This window comes from Ochotona curzoniae, unplaced genomic scaffold, assembly GCF_017591425.1.
Source record: "Ochotona curzoniae isolate NIBS_2020 unplaced genomic scaffold, NIBS_Ocur_1.0 contig_2855, whole genome shotgun sequence".
In the NCBI taxonomy this organism is placed as follows: domain Eukaryota; kingdom Metazoa; phylum Chordata; class Mammalia; order Lagomorpha; family Ochotonidae; genus Ochotona; species Ochotona curzoniae.
The window spans coordinates 446810-466521 of record NW_024465615.1 but is presented as its reverse complement, the minus strand read 5'-3'; the positions used below and the strand labels follow the sequence as shown (position 1 = coordinate 466521).

Here is a 19712-nt window from a genome sequence, read left to right as displayed (position 1 = left end):
AAATACTTCCAGCTCTATCTGTTTTAGGTCCTGAACACTGGCCTAAATCACCAATTGTAAGCACTGCCAGGCCTGGGGCACTGGATTGCACCCTCTGCAACCAGGAACCCCCATCCCCAAGGCCTGTCCCCTCAGCCAAGTGTCTCCACCGAAATGTTCACTGGCTCACAGCCTTCCACAGATTACCTCTGAGGGACCCAATCTGATTCATCAGAGCAGCTCCCAGGGGGCCTGGGTGGGAAGCTTTGCTGAGGAGGGTGAAGGGGCCCTAGCCTGGATGATCGGATACAGGAACTTATCTGCGGTTCTTCAATTCTTTCATATCTAACAAGGAGAGCAATCTCTGTTCTGTCAGCATGCACAGTGCAGCTTAAACGGGCCCTGCCGCTCGCCTGCTCGTCCTGTCTCTGCCTCCCTCTCTCTGAAGTCGGCTGGGCAGCTTCTTCAGCTGGCGTTATCACTCCCTCTAACCGGTCTTGGCAGGCAATCTAATTCCTCCTGAAAAGGTCACCGCCATTTTAACTGCCTTTCAATCACATTAAGCACGCGCTGCCCGGCTGGCGGCCCGGCCCGCCCGGCGGGCGATCAATGCGCTGCACTGACACCAGCCCGCCTGGCAAGGCCACACCCAACCCCCCAAGAGTTGAGGCCCAGTGGTCCTGGCCAGGGAGGGTAGGCTGACAGATGGCCAGCTTCAGCAGGGGCAGGGTCAGGCAGGAGCAGCCAAGGCCTCCCTTTGATAGCCCCCCCTACCGAGGAGCCTCCTCTGCTCCTCTGCGCCCGCTCTCTGCCTCGTGGCCCCTGCTGATCTTGCTGTAAAACAGCCTTTCAAGTCGGTCTGTCTTTTGACTGCACTAAGCTGTTTAAGAGGCGGCAGCAGCTTCTATCAGGAAAGCTGGAGCAATTCTCTGCAGATAAAGGCACCTCCGGCCAGCGTTCCCTCTTCAAGTCTCACTCTCATTCTCGCTCTCCAAATCGCTCAAAGAAAAGCCCCCTTTGAACTCTCCTCAGGAATTCTTGAAAGGAACAACCTCACAGTGTAAACACTCAGGGAAAACCGATACCAGCTCAGGGCCCCCAAGGCCCTCACTCTACCAATGCAGCCCAGCACCAGGGAAGCACTTGGTCAAAGCAGCAGGCCCCAGCAGCTCTCTCCCCACAAGTCCTGCCCGGGGCTCAGAAGCCATCAGGCCCTGTGCTGTGCCAAGAAACCTGACAAGGAAGTTGCCAGAGCGATGGAAGATGTGAACAGCTGCAAGGACCAGCTAACCCAAGTGCAGCATCCTGGAACCGACCCCACGGGGTTGCCAGCAGACACCTGTGCATGCAAATCATAGGCTCTTACAGAGTCTGCTGCTCCTCCAGAGCCTCAGACACGCGATGCCCTGCGACAGAGCCAGAGAGAAACAAAACATAGCAAGGTCTAGCTCAGGCTCATGCAAACTGTGCAGTCTAGCCTCCCTGAAGGATACTTTGGCTTCTCCCCAGATGTGTGGCTGATGTGAGAGAAGCCCAGAAACAAAATGGCCCATGTCCCAACAGTCGCCCCATGGGACCAGTCTGTACTAGATGGCACTGCAGAGACCATTTCCTGAGCACAGCCAGGCAGTCATCTCAGGGCGGTGAGGTGCTTTTCCTTGTTGCTATGGGATTCCCCAGGAGCCATACACAGTGGTACTCCCAGGGGTGTTGCCCAGAGAACAGGAGGCAGACGGCAAGCAGCCTGGCTTGGTTAATGACCAAAAGCTGCACTGCCAGCTGTGCTCGCACACAGGCAAAGAGAGCTGGCAGCCAGGAGGCAGGCAGCTTCCTCTCCCTGCCTGAGGCAGGTGAACAGACTCTGGGCACCTAACCCATTCTGTCTGACCTGGTTGGCTGGGGGAGTGGGAAAGGGAAGTCAGGTGTCTACAAGGAGTGGCGAGGGCACTGGAGACGTGCAGGTCCCTAGGGACTCCTCTGCAGTGACTGGGCAGAGCCCCAGGACAGCAAGGAGCAGCTGGGCCCGGATCCCTCTTGCTTCAGGGCAGAGGGCGCCTGGGGAGAGGGGATGGGATCAGAGCTAAAATTAGATTCACCGATGAAGCTCATGGGAGGTCAGATTTTGCCATAACTCACTCTCTCCTCTGTAACTGATTTCCCTGACACAGGGCTGAGGAGGAGGAGGAAGAAAATCCAATGTGTTTGCCTGGAAGCCCTCAGGGCTCCCAGTGCTGGAGGTGTACAGCAGGTTGCTGGATTCTCATTTATCAGCCTTAAGAGGGATGGAGTGATAAATGCATAACCGTCCCTTTAATATTTTATGCAGGTGCTAACGCGGCTTGGCTGTCACCTTCAATGCATCACCCGAGGCTGAGAGCCCCCCTCGTCACTCCTAGCTTGCAGCCTCACAATTCCATTTCCCCACCCAAATACAGCCATTTTAATATGCACAGCACAGGCAGGAAGCTTGGTCACAAAGGAGCCTGGCCAGCAGCAGTTCCCATGTGGTGGAACAGATGACCAGCCACCAGCCTCACAACTCCCAACAGACGGATACCCAGCAGAGGGTTGGCCACCAGAGTGCCCACTGCCTGTGTGTCAGCTGCTTGTACCTCGGAAACCACCTTCCAGAAGAGTGGTGGCTCGTATCCGCTTCTGTCCACACCACTCATACTCCTCAAAGCGGTTGCTGTTCTCATGCTCGATGTCCACAGCATCCTCCTCAGCCATGCAGGAGCCTTCCCTCTGTGAAGAGCAGAGCAGGGTCACATGACGCCCGGGCTCTTCCTCCCTGTACCCCAAAGCCTGCAAGGAAGGCACAGCCCCAACCCCAGCAGCTATAGTGTGCCAACTGGGCACCCCCTCGGCTCTGAGGCTCCTTTGAGATGAGCCCAATCTATAGATCATAGACCTGGGCCTCTTCCCCCAAATTTTCCCCTGGAGCCCCAGAGGGGAGTGAGAGGGAAAGCGAAAGAAGAGAGCAAAGCACCAAGGAGAAGAAGCTGCTGAGATCCCATGGAGACCCAAGAGCCCAGAGGTTGAGGGGCAGGCAGCAGCTAGAGTCGGGGGGAGGGAAGAACAGTGGGTGGTGGTGGCCCCTCTACCTTTGCAAGGCAACGCTCCACATGCCTACTCATCTCCTGTTCCGATCCTGCCAGGGGGCGGCTGCACAGGGGACATACCTGCCCTTCATCTTGCTTCCTCCGTTTCATTTTCCCAATCCGAGCTGCACGAAGAAACCGAAAACAAAGCACAGAACAAGCAGACGGTCACTGTGGCTCACAGGGTCTCTGGGGAGTGGATACACCCTGACCTGCTGCCAGCCGTTAGCCCCTTTGCTCAGGGTCTGGTATGCCCCCTGCCCCATCATATACAGGGCCTCCTGTTCCTTTGTGGGCTAGGCCTTGCAGGAATACCTGGGAAGGAGACTGGGGCCAGGCCAGGAAGCACGGATTCTTCAGCCACAACTGGCTCACACTCAAACCATACCTCCCCATCTGCAGTGCTCCCTAAGAGCTCAGTGGATAAAGACTGCATCTTCCCAGAAGGCCATGACCATAGGCTCTTCAGGTATTGGGAAACATAACTCTAGAAAAGATCTCTTGGCCAGAACCTAGAACTCCTCTAGAAGCCCGATAAGGGGCCTACTACTTACTCAGCAGCTACGCCCCCTTTTGTTCCAGAACCAAGAGCCTAAAGTACAACCCCTAACATTTCCTTCACAGAATCAACTCAAGAACTATCTAGGGCCTGGCATGGTAGTCTACTGGCTAAAGTCCTCACCTTGCATGCGCCGGGATCCCATATGGGTACCGGTTCTAATCTCAGCGGCCATCTACTGTCTAGCTGTCTACCGGTTCCATTGTGCAGGCTAGGAGACTGAGGCCTGGTTATAAACGTATAGAGGGTTTGGGTCAGACTCTGAGCAACTGGGTGGGAAGACCCAGGTTAGCTTGAGAAGGCAGCCCTCATTGTGCCTCTCCAAAAATGTTCCATCATTTCTCATCAGTCTAGAGGGGCTGGCAGGCCCCTGAGGCAGAGGGCTGCCTGCTCTGCTGTCCCACAGGAGGCTCAGTTCCAAAGTGCACACTGCAAGCCCACAGCACTGCTAATTAATGCAGAGAGATGCAATCATTTCTAATTAGCTCACTAATCCCTCTCTGCAGCCCTCCTGTCACCGCTGCAGGAAGGGGTCAAACCAAGGGACTCTACTCCCTCCAGCCCCTCCCAGGATGCAGAGAAGGCTGCTACAACACCAGACTGATGGAGAGGAGAGGGGCAGGAAGAAACTTCTCATGGATACAGACTGCAGATCTGATTGGATGTTCATAAATGTAGGCTCTAGTGGGAATGCAGGTGAGAGTTGGAAAGTTTCTATTACGGGCTCAGAGCCAAGTACATCCTATAAGGGAGCTCATTTACTTTTGCACCCTGAAACTACCTTTGCATGACCCCCTGCTAACAAAGAAACCTGAAATTCACAGAGGTCATGGCAAATGTCCAAGTGGCTAACATGTAGCAGAAAGCTAAGCTGGACCTGGTGCCATGGCCTGGTGGCTGGGTCCTCACCTTGGATGCACAGATCCCATATGGGCACAGGTTCTGAGCCTGGCAGCCCTGCTTCCCATCCAGTTCCCTGCCTGTGACATGGGAAAGCCACAGTCAAGGATGGCCCAAAGCCTTGGGACCCTGCTGCGCCTACATGGGGGATCCAGAGGAGCTCCTGGCTCCTGGCTTTGGATCCATGCAGCCCCGGCCATTGTGGTCACTGGGAGTGAGGGGTGAGTCATAGGACGGAGGATCTTCCTCTGTTTCTCTCTTCTCTGTATGTCTGGCTTTGCATAACAATAGATATATATTTCAAGATTTATTTATTTTTATTGCAAAGTCAGATATAGAGAGGAGGAGAGACAGAGAGGAAGATCTTCCATCGATGATTCACTCCCCAAGTGACAGCAACGGCTGATGTTGAGCCGATCCAAAGCCAGAAGCCAGGAGCTCTTCCGGGTCTCCCACATTGAAGGTGAGGACTTCAGCCACTAGGCCATGGGGCCTGGCCCACTATAGATAAATCTTAAAAAAAAAAAAAAAAAAAAAAAAAAGCTAAGCTAGGAAATCAGGTCTTTCTCCACAGCCTAGAACACTCTCCTGTGCAAGAGTCATTGACTGGGCAGCATCAACAACCCAGGGCTGGCACTGTGGCTTAATGGGTAGAGCTGATCTGGTCTTAAGCTGGGAGCCAGGAGCCTTTTCCAGGTTTCCCATGTGGGTGTGGTGTCCCAAGGACTTGGGCCATCCTACACTGCTTTCCCAGGCCATAAGCAGAGCACTGGATCAAAAGTGGGGCAGCTGGGACATGAACTGGTGCTGACATAGGATGCCAGAGCCACAGGATGGTGGATTAACCTGCCGCACCACTGTGTAGGCACCAAATAAGTGAATCTTTAAAAAATAAGCCTAGGTCCGGCATGGTAGCCTAGTAGCAAAAGTCCTTGACTTCAATGTGCTGGAATACCATATAGGCGCCAGTTCTAATCCCGGTAGCCCCACTTCGCATCCAACTCCCTCCTTGTGGCTTGGGAAATCAGTCAAGTACAGCACAAATTGTACCTTGGGACCCTGCACACATGCAGGAGACCCAGAACAGGCTTCTGACTCGGCATTGGCTCAGCTCCAGCCATTGTGGCCGCTTGGGGAGTGAACCATCAGAGGGAAGATCTTCCTCTCTGACTTTCTAATAAAAATAAACAAACTAAAAACAAAAAATTCCTTTAAAAAAAGTGGGCCCAGCATGGTAGTCTAGCAGCTGAAGCCCTTGCTTTGCACACACCAGGATCTCATATTGGCACCGGTTCGTGTCCCAGTGGCCCTGCTTCCCATCCTGCTCCCTGCTTGTGGCCTGGGAAAGCAGTAGACGGTGGCCCAAGGCACTGGGACCCTGCATCCATTTGGGAGACGATGGCCCAAGGCACTGGGACCCTGCACCCATTTGGGAGACTGGAAGAAGCTCCTGGCTCCAGCCTTTGGATCAGCTCAGCTCTGGCTGTTGAGGCTGCTTTGGGGAGTGAATCATTGGACAGAAGATCTTCCTGTCTCTCCTTCTTTATATATATCTGACTTTCCAATTATAATAAATCTTAAAAAAAAAAAAGTGTGACTGAGGTAGCCTAGTGCCATAGTCATTGCCTTGCACACAGCAGGATCCCAGTGGCCCCACTTCCCATCCAGCTCCCTGCCTGTGTCCTGGGAAAGCAGCTGAAGATGGTCCAAAGTCTTGGGAACTTGCACCTGCATGGGAGACCCAGAGGAAGCCCCTATCCTGAGTGTGTCAGCTCTGGCCATTGTGGCCATTTGGGGAGTGAATCAGCGGTTGGACGATCTTCCTGTCTCTCCTCCCCTCTGTATATCTGACTTTCCATAAAAATAACAAATCTTAAAAAAAAAAAAAAAAAAAAAAAAAAAGAGCGCCAGGACCTTCCTGCCTTTTGAAGATGTTAGGCTGGTAGCTACTCCAACAGTAGCTTCTTCGGCTGCAGCCTGCAGAGCTGGTATCCCATATGCGGACCAGTTCGAGTTCTTACTGCTGCATTTGCAATCCAGTTCCTGCTAATGTAACTGAGAAAGCAGCGGAGGATGGCCCAAGTGCTTAGGCCCCTCCACCCAGGTGGGAGAGCTACAAGAAGCTTTGAATTGGCCCAGCTGTGGCCATTAAAGCCTTTTGGGGTGTGAACCAACAATTAATTGGAAGCTCTAACTCTGCCTTTCAAACCTACCATTGTGGGGGAAGAAGAAGAATAGCCCCAAAAAATCCAAACTAGAGAGGAGTCCCCATTCCACCAGAACTGCATGTGGAGTTCCCACAACCTCGGTCTGCAGCCTGGCTCACCTCCTGCCATCTGTGTTTTCACGCCTTCTGGTGCCCTACATGAGTTTGTGGACAAACATCCAGATCACTTCACTTTGTCCAGTCCTTGGGATCTCAAGCTCAGGGATAGGCTTGACACTCTAGAACGTGGGCTGGGATGGACAAGAGGCATGAGACATGAAAAAAGTGTGAAACGAAGGAGTCCAGTGGGTTCTAGAAGCCCAGAATGGGGCAGTGTGCTGACACAAAGGTGCCTCACCTACCCTGCCTGGAGTTACCGAGGAGTGCCTCCCTGGGTAAAGTGACCGCCGCTGTCCAATGACTGAAAAAACACACGGATCTCTGCGAACTGCTGGGGAGGGCATGATACAGGATGGGCTCTTTGAACACCCAGAAGATCCCTTACAGTTGCAGCAAAGCACCCTACTAGACTGGTGGTCATGTGCAAACGCCCAGGTGAGCTGGGCAGGTTTGGGCTATCCCTCGCCATTTATCCTCCGAGGCCTGAACCAAGCTCGCTCAAGTGTGGTTGGGGAGCGTCTGTGCTCAGCCCAGGCACTGCCTCTGAGTAGGAAAGCTCAAAGCGGTTGCCAAGGAGTCAGCGCAGCATGGAAGGCAACGCAGGGCTTTGCCAGTAAACAAACTTCAGTTCAATCGTGGCTCAGTCCCGGCCCAGCTGTGTGATCTTAAACAAATCACTCTCACCTCTGTGTTCTCAGTTACACAATGCGTATAATACTAACCTCTCGGGTGTTGGGAGAATGCTGCTTACCATGAGGCCAGGCTATAATGAATGTTCTCCCTTTTCCAGACAGGGGCTCAGCCCGGTAGCAGAAACCAAGGGATAATAGTTGGGGATCTTGAATGTCCCTGGCCCTGCTCACTCACCAGCTGGCCTCGAGACCCTATGGCCCCCTTACAGCCAGCCCCCACACAGACCACACCCCAGCCAGCACACACACACAAAAAAAGCGGGGCTCATTCCATTGTGTTCAGAAGACAGGAATGCTCCGGAGGTTTGAATCCAAAGGGGAGCCGTCAGGTAGTGCATATACCGCCTGCTTTCAGAGAGGGCCTCTAAGAGCTGTCGGGCCCATGCTGATCACCTTTGTGAAATGTGGGCCGACTGATAACTCAAAGAGCCCCGGGATGAGTTAGTTCCTGTTGCCGTGGGAACTCCAGATCTCAATGCATTGTCAAGTCTCGGCAGAAAGGCTGTATTCACACTCCTGGGCACACTGATTAAAAACTGGAAGAAAAACATTCTCAGCGCCCCGCCGGCTGGTATAGTGAGGTCCCAGCAGTTTGCAAATTCAAAGCTGCGCTCCCGAGTGAAACTGTGTAGTTTGTTCCTCATTCACTGTCACTTATTGCACCCCCCGCCAGGGTTCTTCGGGGGCCTTCGGAGAGGCCTGGCCAAGAGCTGGGAACCATAACCTCCACTAGGCAGACGGGGAAACTGAGGGCGGCAGCCTGGGTGTGTGCACATGCTCAGGCGCTGTGACTGCCAAGCCAAGGGGCCCCGATAGCGAAGAGACCCAGGAGAGCCAGGAGCTGGCGGGCGGTGAGGGAGGGAGGAGGCCGGGGGTGGGGCGGAGGGAGGGGCCGGCGGGACTCACCATTCAGTCGGGTCTGCCGGTTGGCTCGCACTCGCAGGAAGGTCTGGGAAAAGATCCCGGGCAGATGCAAAAAGAGAACAGAGCGTCAGTCGCGGCCCGGGGACCCTGGCCCCTGCCCCCTCATCGTACCCCGGCCCAGCTCTGCCCCGCCCCAAACGGCCCGTAAACAAACCTACTTCCTCCCTCCCGCCGGCCCCCCTGCTCCGCCGGCCGCTCCGGGCCCTCGGCATAGCCGCCGAAGGCTGTTCTAACGGGACCCCGTGGCCACGGCGCGGTGACGCTCCGGCTCCGGCCCCTCGGCGCTCCGGGCCCCGCAGCCGCCCGGCCGGCGAGGGCGGCGATGCGGGCGGATTCCCCCCGGCTGCCCGGCGGTGGCGGCACCTCAGCTCCCAGCAGCGGCGGCGGCCATGTTGGCCCTAGTCACGTGACCAGCCGCCGTAGCGCGCGGGGGGTGAAAGTTCACGGTGTGTGTGTGTCCGGGATGGGGGCGGCCCGACCGGGACCAGGAAACCGTCATTCGTACTCCAGCAGCTACCGGCTAGGGCCGCCTCGGGGTCCCTCCCCCTGCCCCAAGGCCTACCGGCTGCTGGCTGGCGGCCGCCGGCAACCTGCACCCCGCCCCACGTCCCCTCCCACTCCGGGGCTACTTCCGCCCCAGAGCCCTGCCCGGCTCTGGCCTCCCGCCTGGCTCGGGGACGTCCCGGGGTAGCGGCGCAGAAAGTGGCTCTTCTTGGGTAGAAGTCGTCGGGGCCTTGGGTCATCCGTGAGCTCCTAGCTCCTAGCCTATCTTGGACCTGTCGGGATTCGCCAGCGTTTCAGCTGGTCACCCACAGGTGTCCCCCGCTTCCACCAGGTGCTTCCCTCCTGGGCGCACAGATCGCAGCTCAGGTGTACCCACTTGCGTCCTCTGGATTCTGGGAGTGCACCTCCGAAGATCCCTCACGTTTTCTCCCTTCCGCCTCTCTCCTACTCATCCTTCCAGGCCTATAACTTGCTGTAGGAGGTCTTAGGTCCCTGTGCCTTGATGGCTTGTATACGTTTTTGCCAGTGGAATGACCATTCCAGGGATGGTGAACCCAGAGTACTAGATGTAGACAAGACGCGCCTTCATCTAGTGGGTGAGTAGCCACACCTCCCTTAGCTGTCACCGCTCCAGTTCCTAACCTCAGCAGCTCTCTAGCTGAGCAACTGTCTTCCATCTCATCCCAGCTCCTACACTGGGATTGTTCAAGAGTGCAAAAGCAACCCTGTTTCACTCCCTCTAATCCTTCTGGGGTCTTCACCTAGATCTGCAACCTGACTTACAAGCCTGATGTCTCCGTGGGCTTCTGGAGACTCCGACTCCTCCCACTGTCTCGCTTGGCCCTCCTGAATACCTGGAGCTCCTTGAGTGCCTGAGCTGTGGTCTCTGGGTCAGATCTTTTCCATGCTCCTCCACCATGTGTTCTGTTTGGTTAATTGCTGTTCTTCAGGACTCCAAGGGGCCTTCTTCCCTCCACCCTCTCGCCCCAGGTCCCTTGCTCCCCTCTAAGCATGACCATTTTGATTGCTTTATAAATATGCCTGGACCTTCTCCATGATAGAACACCTCCCTACCCAACCCAAGGTCTGGCAGGAAGGGTTATGAGTGGGAAGCGGAGGGAAACCCTGAAGGCTGTTGAAGGCTGGAGAAACAATCTAGGATTCAGTGCCAGTTAGACCCAAGTTCAAATTCTGATTCTCATAATTGATGTGTTCTTAGAAAAGCCTGGCCAAGCCTATTAATAAATCGGGAGCACTGACACCTAGCTTGTCAGATAATGGTTAAAGAGGGTAGAATACTCAACAGGAACTAAGTACATGGGAATCCATACCAGAAGCAACCCCCACCCTGACTTTCAAGGCTGAATTCAGTAGTTTTTTAAATGCAGCTGTAAGTGAGCCAGCTCATTCCCAAGCTGTATTCCCACTGCATCTCCCACCAACTCACCTTGCAATTCTGCCTTCCACCAGAGCTGAAGTGCTCACACATCCCCCAAGATAGCACTCTGTTTTACCTTGGCACAAAGTGTTGCCTTTACCTGGAATATGCTTGCTTCCTTGTTCACCTCATGAGCCCTGCCTTGTCTTTGGAAATTTGTTCAGTCATTGCCTCCTCTGCCACACTTGCTCTGATTTCTCCTCCTTCCACTGTGTTATCCTAGAAACAGACTTACACCTCTGTTCTAGCACTTCAGATACGGAGTCATCATTCCCTCCTGGCAAATCTCACCCCTCGGAGGCAAGGATACACAGCAGCATGCAGTCCTCCATGAATGTTAGTGTACAGGAAGGATAAGGCAAGGTCCTTGCCTTGGAGGATCTCCAAGTTGCCTGGACCAGTCAGATTCATGGCAAGAGATTAAATATGACCACTATTTGCAGCTTCTATCTTCAACTGCACTTCCTCATTCCTTGCTAGCTTTGCGACCTGCTTTGCCTGATAGAAAATGCTGGAAGCCATGCGTGAGTTTCCAGTGCTTGGCCTCAGGAGCTCTTACAGTCTTGGCTTTCACTGTGTCGGTGTGCCACTGTGCCAAAAAGCTGATTTCCACCTTCTAGGACTGGAGTGGGTGACATTTGACCCATATAAGGCACACAAAATCATATGGTTTGGCCCTGTGGAGGCAAACCTAGGTGGGACATGAAATCCCAAAATCTTTTTGTATGGCCCATGAATATCCAAATGGCCCCTGACAGAAAAAAGCCCCCAAACTCCTGGACATGAGGTGAGATCATTTTGGAATTTCTAGCCCAGCCAGGCCCTCCTGCTGAATGTGCGCCGAGCGGAGGAATGCCCAGGTGACACACAGAATCACCCAAAGCAGTACATTGTATGGAGGCTGCAAGTGTGAGGATGCTTAGCTGTACATCACTTGACAACCACACCACATCTGACCAGGTGATCACAATGTCCGGTGACAGGGACAGTCACAACAGGGGCATACACAAGTCCAGAGAAGAAGAAATCCATAAAGGCTTCCTAGAGGAGAAGGTATTTGGGCAGGCTGTTAAAACTTTGATGGGTGAGATTAAATAGTCCTACTCACAGGAAGAGCATGTGTAATTACATGGGGGCAAGAGAGAAATGGTTAGCATTAACTTAGTGAGGATAGCTCCCCGGCTTTGTGGAGGGCCGGGTTAGGCGTGGAGGCTTCCTAGAGGCCCATGTCTAAATCATAAAGGCCTTGGTTCCGTGCTAAGAAGTTTGAACTTGTAGGAAATAACTGAATTTGATTTGCCCTTGAATTCATGTACTTAGAGTTTACAACAAGGTCGTGGATCTTACCCTGGGCCACCAAGACCTCTGAGAGAGATCTGGATGGGTTCTAGAATTTCCCTGAAGTTAGCTGGATGTACAATGCTGCATGTGAATATGGAGGGGGCAGGGAAAGGAGGGCGTATATGGCCATAGTGTATGGTCTGTATGGTCCTCCTATTTTTTGAAGAGAAAATATAACAACATTGGGGGTATAAGGTAGGAATAGGAGTCAGGGACTTGTGACCATTTTTCCCCGCTGGTGATTCTTTGCCAGTTTCGGCAGCAGATGGTGAGGCTGATGCTGAGTGAAGCTGAGGACAGGCCTTTGATGGCAGGAGGGTGGTAGGCACAGAATGCGTGGGAACAGGGAATAGCTGCCAAGGGCTGCCACTTTGGACTCTACAGGTTGAGACCCCTCACAGAAGCATCCCTGGGAGGAGGTGTCCTGGCCCCACATGGCATTGCACCTGCTGGGCTCTGCCCTCTGGCATCAGAACACCTTTTGATAGTTGGAAGACTCTTGCAGCTGTGTTTGTCCACATCAGTCAGCCAAGTCTTCTTTCCTCTTTTTAAGCGGGTGGTGGGGTGGGAAGGAGAGGAGGTGTCCTGGAGAAGCCCTGGTGCCTGTGAGATGAATGTTTCCTGGGGCAGGGCCCTGTTTCCTTCCTTTTGACTGGGGTTCCCGGAGACAGACTCATGCTCCATCTCAGACAACAGCTCCTGGTGCAAGTGTGTCTGCCTTCATGTCTCTACCGGGATGCCACCCTGAGACCCTCAGCTGTGCTGGCCTCCTGGGACTCTGGAGTTGTTCCCCTGCTGTTTGCTGGGGACATGCCCAGGAAAGGCCTACCTGGTCCTCTTCCAGAGCCTGATAGTGGAGCTTGGCAGGATGGAAGAGTTACCTGTTCAGGCGGTCTTGTTTTGAAGAATGACATCTTTAGTGGTCCCAGGCTATGTCTCTGTGACCCTCAGGGGAACCGAACCCCCTGAGATGGTCCCCACTGGATAGTATGCTTCAGAGCTGGAGCTCAGAACCCTGAGGACCTTGTCCATCTGCTTACGGCTGATTTCCTGCCATCCATACCTTCTGAGTTCACCAAAAATCACTTTTAGATTCTGTTTCGGGCTCCCAATGAGGGGAGGCGTTTACCCGAGGCCACCTGGCCTTGCAGCTCTCAGCCCCCTGTCCCTAAGAAAGGGGACAACTTTTTGCAACCTCCTTCCGCCTTCCTCACCTGGTATCTGTCCGAGTGGTGCAGGTCGTCAGTGGCGGAGGAGTGTGGTGAGGCCGTGGGAGACTCTCCTTCCCGCTTGATGGAGGCAGACAGCAGGAGGGACTGGAAGGAGAGACAGGGCATATGGCTCAGTCAGAGCTTTGGGGATCAGGGCAGAGAACGGAGGGCAGAGGGAGAGAGAGGTCATGCTGGAGGTTGTCAAAGCAGTAGTTGAGCCCTGGGCAGGTGGGTGGGGGTGAGGATGGCTTGAGTTTAGGCTGGAAGATGCTTCCCCCTGCAGAGGTGCAAACCTCCTGCCCCTGCCGAGGCTAATCTCTATCTAGGTGGGCTGAGGCTTTCCATACTTTATTCTCACTAAGACAGCTGAGATTCCAGGAGCCCCAGGAAAGGCTGGGGGGTAAAAGCATATATCCGCCACCCTGCCTGCCCCTAATACAGCTGACAGCAGCCCTGCGGTAGAGACAGTAAATAAATAGTATGTATGAGTTTCCCACACGCAGCTAGGGATGCACGCTGGGTCCATTTATCCCCGTGCTGCAGCGATGACCCGAGCCAAAACCCCAGCAAAACTAATCCCCCTATGTCAATCCTGCACAGCCTCTTCTACATACACCTGCAGTTTAGATTAATAAACTGTCTGCCTCAAATTGTGTGCGAACACCACAATTCCAAATACCACATGGCACGTGTAGTCCAAGAACCAGCCCTTGCCAGGCCTGTTCAGCTGCAGAATGGGAAAGCGGGATTCGATGAGGCACAGGGGGTGGCTGCAGAGATGAGAGCATTCCCTACCCCACCCCCTTCTCCGCCTGCACAGCTTTGGACCGGAAACACACAATTCCCCAGGAGTCCTCCGTGGCCCAGAAACCCAGGCCAAATCACCAGTGACAGCCCAAAGAAAGCAATTTGGGAAAGATGGAGCGGCCATTTACCCTTCATCTCTGACTGCACCTTAGGATGTGACCTGCATGCAGTGGCCATGCCACATATCCTCGGGTAAGGGCCCTGGGAAGAAAGGGGGTGGGGGGAGCACAGGCAGCTGCTGGGTAGGCAGGAGTCCCCAGGAGTCCACAGCCCAGGAGCTGGAGGACAGAGCAGGCTGCAGAAGGCTTGGAGTGGATTCTCTGCAACTCAGAGTTCCAAATTCACTGCCAAGCCCAACAGGAGGTCTAGGTGGGTGGATCTCCCTCCCTGCCCCTGCCTAAGAAAGGAAGGACTTATAAGCATCAAGTCCGAAGAGATGCTGAGGCCAGGGAACAGCGTGGGCCCCCGCCACCACAAGCAAGCTGCTGCCCGTGTCGCCTGTTCTTTTCCCTCCTCCTCTCTAGGTTAGAAGTTCTGAGAGGCCTCAGCATTACACCTGGGGCAAGCAGAATAAAAAAAGGTCATCGGCGCTTTTTAAACACGGCCCAAAAAGCAGTAAAATGTGTTTGGAAAAAAAAAAGTCCCGGCATTAAATCATGACTTTTTGCCTGGCTCTTCGCCTCATTAAAAGTGGCCTTTTGGAAGGTAAAATTATCATTGTAAGCGATAAGATCTTTAAGAAAATAATTCACGGCTTCTTCACCCTTTAATATGATAGCCGCCACCGGCTAATTTTTTTCTTAATGGCAACGAGGCCATCAATCTTGTCTCAGGCCCCCTCGCCCCCTCCTCCTCCCCACTCCTCCCTCCTTCCACTTCTGCATCCTCTCAGTCTCAGCCTTCTTCCTGCCTCTGCCATGCATGACCCCAAGCTCAGGTCAAAGCAGAGGAGAGACCCCCAACTGCCTAGCTGTTAGAGAGCCTGGGCAGATGCACCTTGTCTCTATGACTTATAAGCAACATGCCTGGGCCTGTGGTTGCAGGAAGGTGGCAGTTTAAGACTCTCTGTGTGCATTCTCAGCTGATTATGTTTGCGTATGTGGGGGCAGCTAGGTGTGCATGTGGATTACAACTACAGGGGTTTTCCCTAAGGATGCAGGCCTCATTGGTACCTAAGTTTGCAGCCCCTCCAGCCAGACTCAGCTCTTAGATGTCACTGTGTACTGACCAACCTGGAAGTCTGTCCCTAGCCTGCCATATCCTCACCATCATGTGCTGCAGCCCTTGTCTCTCTACCTCTAGGAGTGCACAGCTGCCTGGTACTTCCAACCTTCTCTCTTTAGAGCTCAAAGGGCTTTGCCTCCTTGGCCAAGGCCCACATCCATCCAAGGCTGATCTATGTCTATTCCCAGGTTGGTGCCATTGTGCAGTTTTCTGAAGGTGTACAGTTTACTCCCACCCTTTCTAGAATCCTGCAGCAGGAGAGTGGGGCTAATCTGGGGGAGGGCGTGACACTTGTCCCTCTGGCTCCTTTTCCTACAACTGTTCTCTCCCAGGTCACTAGTGACTTTAAGGCTTCTAAATACAAGGGGCCCCTTTACCAGCCTTTCCCTCCAGACAGATAACACGAGCTCTCTTTTCCTCCCTTGAAGTCTTGCCTGCCCCCAGCACCTTATCTAGCTCCAGATTCTTCTTTCTTGCTTTTGGCTTTTGCTGTAATCTCTGCGTACTCTTTCTCCAGATTGTTATCTGTACCCAAAGCTTCTGTGCTCCCCGTAGCACAGGTTGGGACTTCCTGCCTTTCAGTGAATACATGTGAGAACAGGGTGTAAAGGCACACTGAGGGCTGGAGAAGATGCTTGGCCCCTTCTCTCCATCCCTCTAACATCCTCTCTTTGGGGAGAGCAGCACCAGTTCCCTGAGGCCACCTGCGCAGAGGGTGGTGATGTCCTTATGTTTCCTAGGCCCCTCCCTTGAGTCAGGCCCTTGCATTTCTCCTTCTGAGACAGTCAAGTGTGTCTGCCCTAGTCCCTGCTCAGAGCGGGCAGCCTGTCTCCCACCGTGATCCCAGTATTCTTTCTGGCTCCTTGCTGCCCTCAGAGTGTCCCTACCTCCCACTCCAGCCCACTCATGGTCTGACTTGACCTCATTTTCTCTCTGTGTCTCTTTTTTTCATCTGCTGTACTTCTGCTTACAATGGAGAGCCTCCCCAGCCGTAATGTCTGAGTGGTCTGCAGCCCCCAGGTCATTCTGGGTTCTGAGCCCTCCCCTCCCTAAATGTCAGCTGGGTTCTCCCTCACTCACAGGCTACACACTCACACATCAGCAGCCCTGGCCTCAGACTGAAACTCAAATCCTGAGGCAGCTGGGGATCCAGGAAGAAGCTCCCTTCCCACCCCCCGCCCCCGAGGGACCATTTCTGGGTGGACCTTGGTTAGGGTGGGCAAGAGGAAAAGATGTAGTAGATCACCTACCTTGGGAGTGCCTGGAGTCATGGCATCCTTCAGAAGGGAATTCTTGCTGCCAAAAAAAGAAAAGAACAGGGTGACATTCCACCTGCTGCCCGGGGTATCCCAGGGGAAAGTAATAGGAAGATCCCAGAAAGAGAAGGCACAGCCTTGCCCCACCCAGCTCGCCAAGTCCATTTAAGCCAGTGGTCTGGCCTAGTTTGGCCTCTATCAGGAGCCAGCAAGGGCCATGCCACGGGGAGGGGGACATTGGCACTGAACATAGCAGATTTCCCAGTAGATCTCGGGGAAAGGGCTTTTTACCTGACTTCTGGCCTCAGCCCTGAGGGCTCTGCCTGCCTCCAAAGCCCCCTTCTTGCCATCCCCTGCCCTCTGCCTGCTTTACACTCCTGTGGGATGGGGGTGATGGGGCTGACATGGCTCTTGTCAATTCTCCCTCCAACATGCTGCAAACTGTGTTAGGCCAGGAATGATCTCCCCCTGATTCAATTTGTCAGCCCCAGGCCCTCCGGCATCGGGTGCGGCAGGCAGCAGGAGCTAGGCCCTGAAATATGGTGGGTGGCTCAGAGCAGGCGGGGGACAGGGCGGGAGGTGATGGATGGGCTGTGGGGGAGGCATGGACTGTGTTTAATAACAAAATTGGTATGCACGGCCACATCCTGAGCTAAGCATGAGTGATCCGGAGCCACAAAGTATTACAAATCCCCGCTAAACAGATGCTGACAATGGAACAAGACATATCAAATCAGAGCCACTTCAGAAACATTAATATCCCTGTTCCTGTCCCTCCCTGCTCACCACCCCCACTATGCTTACCACATCTGTGTTCACACACTCGTGCGGGCGTACACACGCACAAATCCTTGTACATGAGTACTGGTCGATATGTACAGAGGCAGACCACACATACACACACAGAGTATACCTTCAGACATATCCAGAAAGCACAAAAGAGACACAAATTCTGCCTGGCAAGTTGTTCATCTAGTTCATTACTAGGGAAGAACAGACAGGATACATACAGACTTACCAGGTGTGTATATTGGAAACATCTGCTATGCTTAGGCACCCAGAGTCACACATAGACAAGTTCAAGATGCAGCAAAAGCATAAGGTTGTGACCTTTTGGGGTGGGTATTTGGTGGCAATGGTTAAGATACCTACATTCAAACTGGAGTGTTTGGGTTTGAGTCCTGGCTCTGCTTCTTTTTTAAATTTACATTTATTTTTATTGGAAAGGGAGATCTACAGAGAGAAAAGATCTAGTCGCTGATTCCTCAAATGGCTGTGACAGCCAGAGCTGAGCTGATCCAAAACCAGGAGCGAGGAGTTTCTTCTGGGTCTCCCACGCAGGTGCAGGGTACCAAGGGCTATCCTCCACTGCCTTCCCAGACCACAAACAGGGACCTGGATGGTACAGCTAGGACATGAACTGGTGGTGCCTGTATATGATCCTGACACTTGCAAGGGGAGGATTAGCCAGTGAACCATCGCACCGGCCCTGGCTCTGCTTCTGATTTCCAACTTTCCATGAATCAGGTGATGGCTCAGACATCTCCCTACATGGGAGACTCAAGGTAAGCTCTGGATTTCTGTCTCTCATCTCACCTAGTCCTGGTTGTTGCAGGCATTTGGGAGAGTAAACCATGAAAGATCTCTGCCTGTCTGTCTCTCTTTTTTTTTTAAAGATTTATTTTTATTATTTTTTTTTATTGGAAAGGCGGATATACAGAGAGGAGAGACAGAGAGGAAGATCTTCCGTCCGATGATTCACTCCCCAAGTGAGCGCAACGGGCCGATACTATGCCGATCCGAAGCCAGGAGACTCTTCCGGGTCTCCCACGCGGGTTCAGGGTCCCAAAGCTTTGGGTTGTCCTCGACTGCTTTCCCAGGCCACAGGCAGGGAGCTGGAAGGGAAGCGGGGCTGCCGGGATTAGAACCGGCGCCCATATGGGATCCCGGGCGTGCAAGGCGAGGACCTTTTAACCACTTGCGCCACCGTGCCGGGCCCTGTCTGTCTCTTTTTCTCTGTCATTCAAATAAATGAATATAGACGTAACTTTTTTTTAGGAAAAAAAAAAAAAAGCAGTGGTTCTCAACAGGGTCCTGGTAGGAGATATGGAGGACACTTGGCAAGATCTAGCCGTTTTTGATTGCAGGGGAGGGGGTTTGCTGCTGGCATCTAGTGGCAGGGGAGAGGATGTTAAACACCTTACAAAGCACCAGGTGGCACCTAAAAAGTCAGCAGTGCCAAGTCTGACAAACTCTGGCATAAAGCAGATAGACACATAGCCACACACTCAACGATTTTGCCAGACAGAGGCCATCCCACCAGGCGACTGTGACCCACATACAGACGCACAGGGCCACAGGTGTCACGTTCCCAGAGACACGTCCATAAAGATAAATCCACAACAGCTGTATGAACTGGGCGAAGTGCCGTTCACACACAGGCACTCACTCCTGTGTACTGACATACATCCAGCCATACATGCACCAAGTATGTGGACATGCAAAGCATCACTTGCAGTGTGGTAGCCACCAGGCTCAGCAGCAAGCCGAGGCTCAGCAGCAAGCCAAGGCTCAGGTCTGAGTGTGACGCACAGCAGGAACATCTCAGACCAGCAAAGACAGCTGCATGTCTGTAATGGTGCCTGGCTGGCTTGGATCTTGCCCCTGAGGGTGCGAGGAGGGCCTGGGAGACACAGCTACTTTGTGAGCTTGTGACTTTGCTGCTTGGGGCTCTGACATCACCACTACCTGCCTGTAGTGGGATGGGGTCAGGGCATACCAGAAAAGGCAAGAAGAAGCCAATCCAGGGTTACCCACTTTTCCCCAAACTCTGCAGAGCAGATGAACAGGCTGAGTGACACCTCTGTGTCTTACGGGCCACTGAGGAGTCAGAGTTCTTGTCTGACCAAATCTACAATGCCTTCTTGTAACTGCCACTTCAGCTCCTGGAGGGTACTCCCTGATGCTAAAAATCCTCATTCCGTTTCTTCTCTGTTTGCTGTGTGCCTCTGGGGAGGGTTTGACTCTTGGTTTCAGTTAACTCCACTGTAGGCAGAAATGGGGCTGTTCAAAGTCCAGATGGCCAGCGTCACACTGTGCCAGCCCAGTGTCCTGGATCTCTTCCCAGCAGAACTCTTTCCTGCCTCTCACAGGAAACTGGCAGCACCTCTGAACCCTTCTCTTCCCTCTAGTAACCCTATTCCCTCCAAGTTTGAGGAGCTGGGGAGGGCCCATCCCTGGGCAGGGGGTGGAGGTGGGGGTGGGACGTCTGGGCCCCAGGGAGCAGGGGGACTGGGTGAAGAGGGGTTGTGGGCTTGCCCATTGCCTGCCGAGCCCATCAACTCTGTCTTGGTCCCTCCCCTTTTCCTTAGCCCACCCCCAACAATTTCCTCCCTTACTCAGCCACTCGCTGCCTAGTGATCCATGGGTTTTAAATTATAACTGGGACCC

The 19712-nt window shown here is 53.6% G+C and overlaps 1 protein-coding gene across 2 annotated transcripts in view; it reads right to left on the bottom strand.

Annotated features, from left to right (window-relative positions):
• Positions 1-19712, bottom strand: part of RNF220 (ring finger protein 220) — a 237015-nt gene that overhangs the window by 12545 nt on the left and 204758 nt on the right. The window contains exons 3-7 of one of the 2 annotated variants that reach the window (XM_040977726.1): positions 16257-16302; positions 12979-13080; positions 8464-8506; positions 3162-3205; positions 2592-2724 (exon numbers count right to left, since the gene is read on the bottom strand). In XM_040977726.1, coding sequence (XP_040833660.1) covers positions 2592-2724; positions 3162-3205; positions 8464-8506; positions 12979-13080; positions 16257-16302 — 368 coding nt within the window. Of the gene's footprint in view, positions 1-2591; positions 2725-3083; positions 3206-8463; positions 8507-8639; positions 8812-12978; positions 13081-16256; positions 16303-19712 lie in introns of those variants that run through there. The other variant, XM_040977727.1, reaches the window with a different exon arrangement.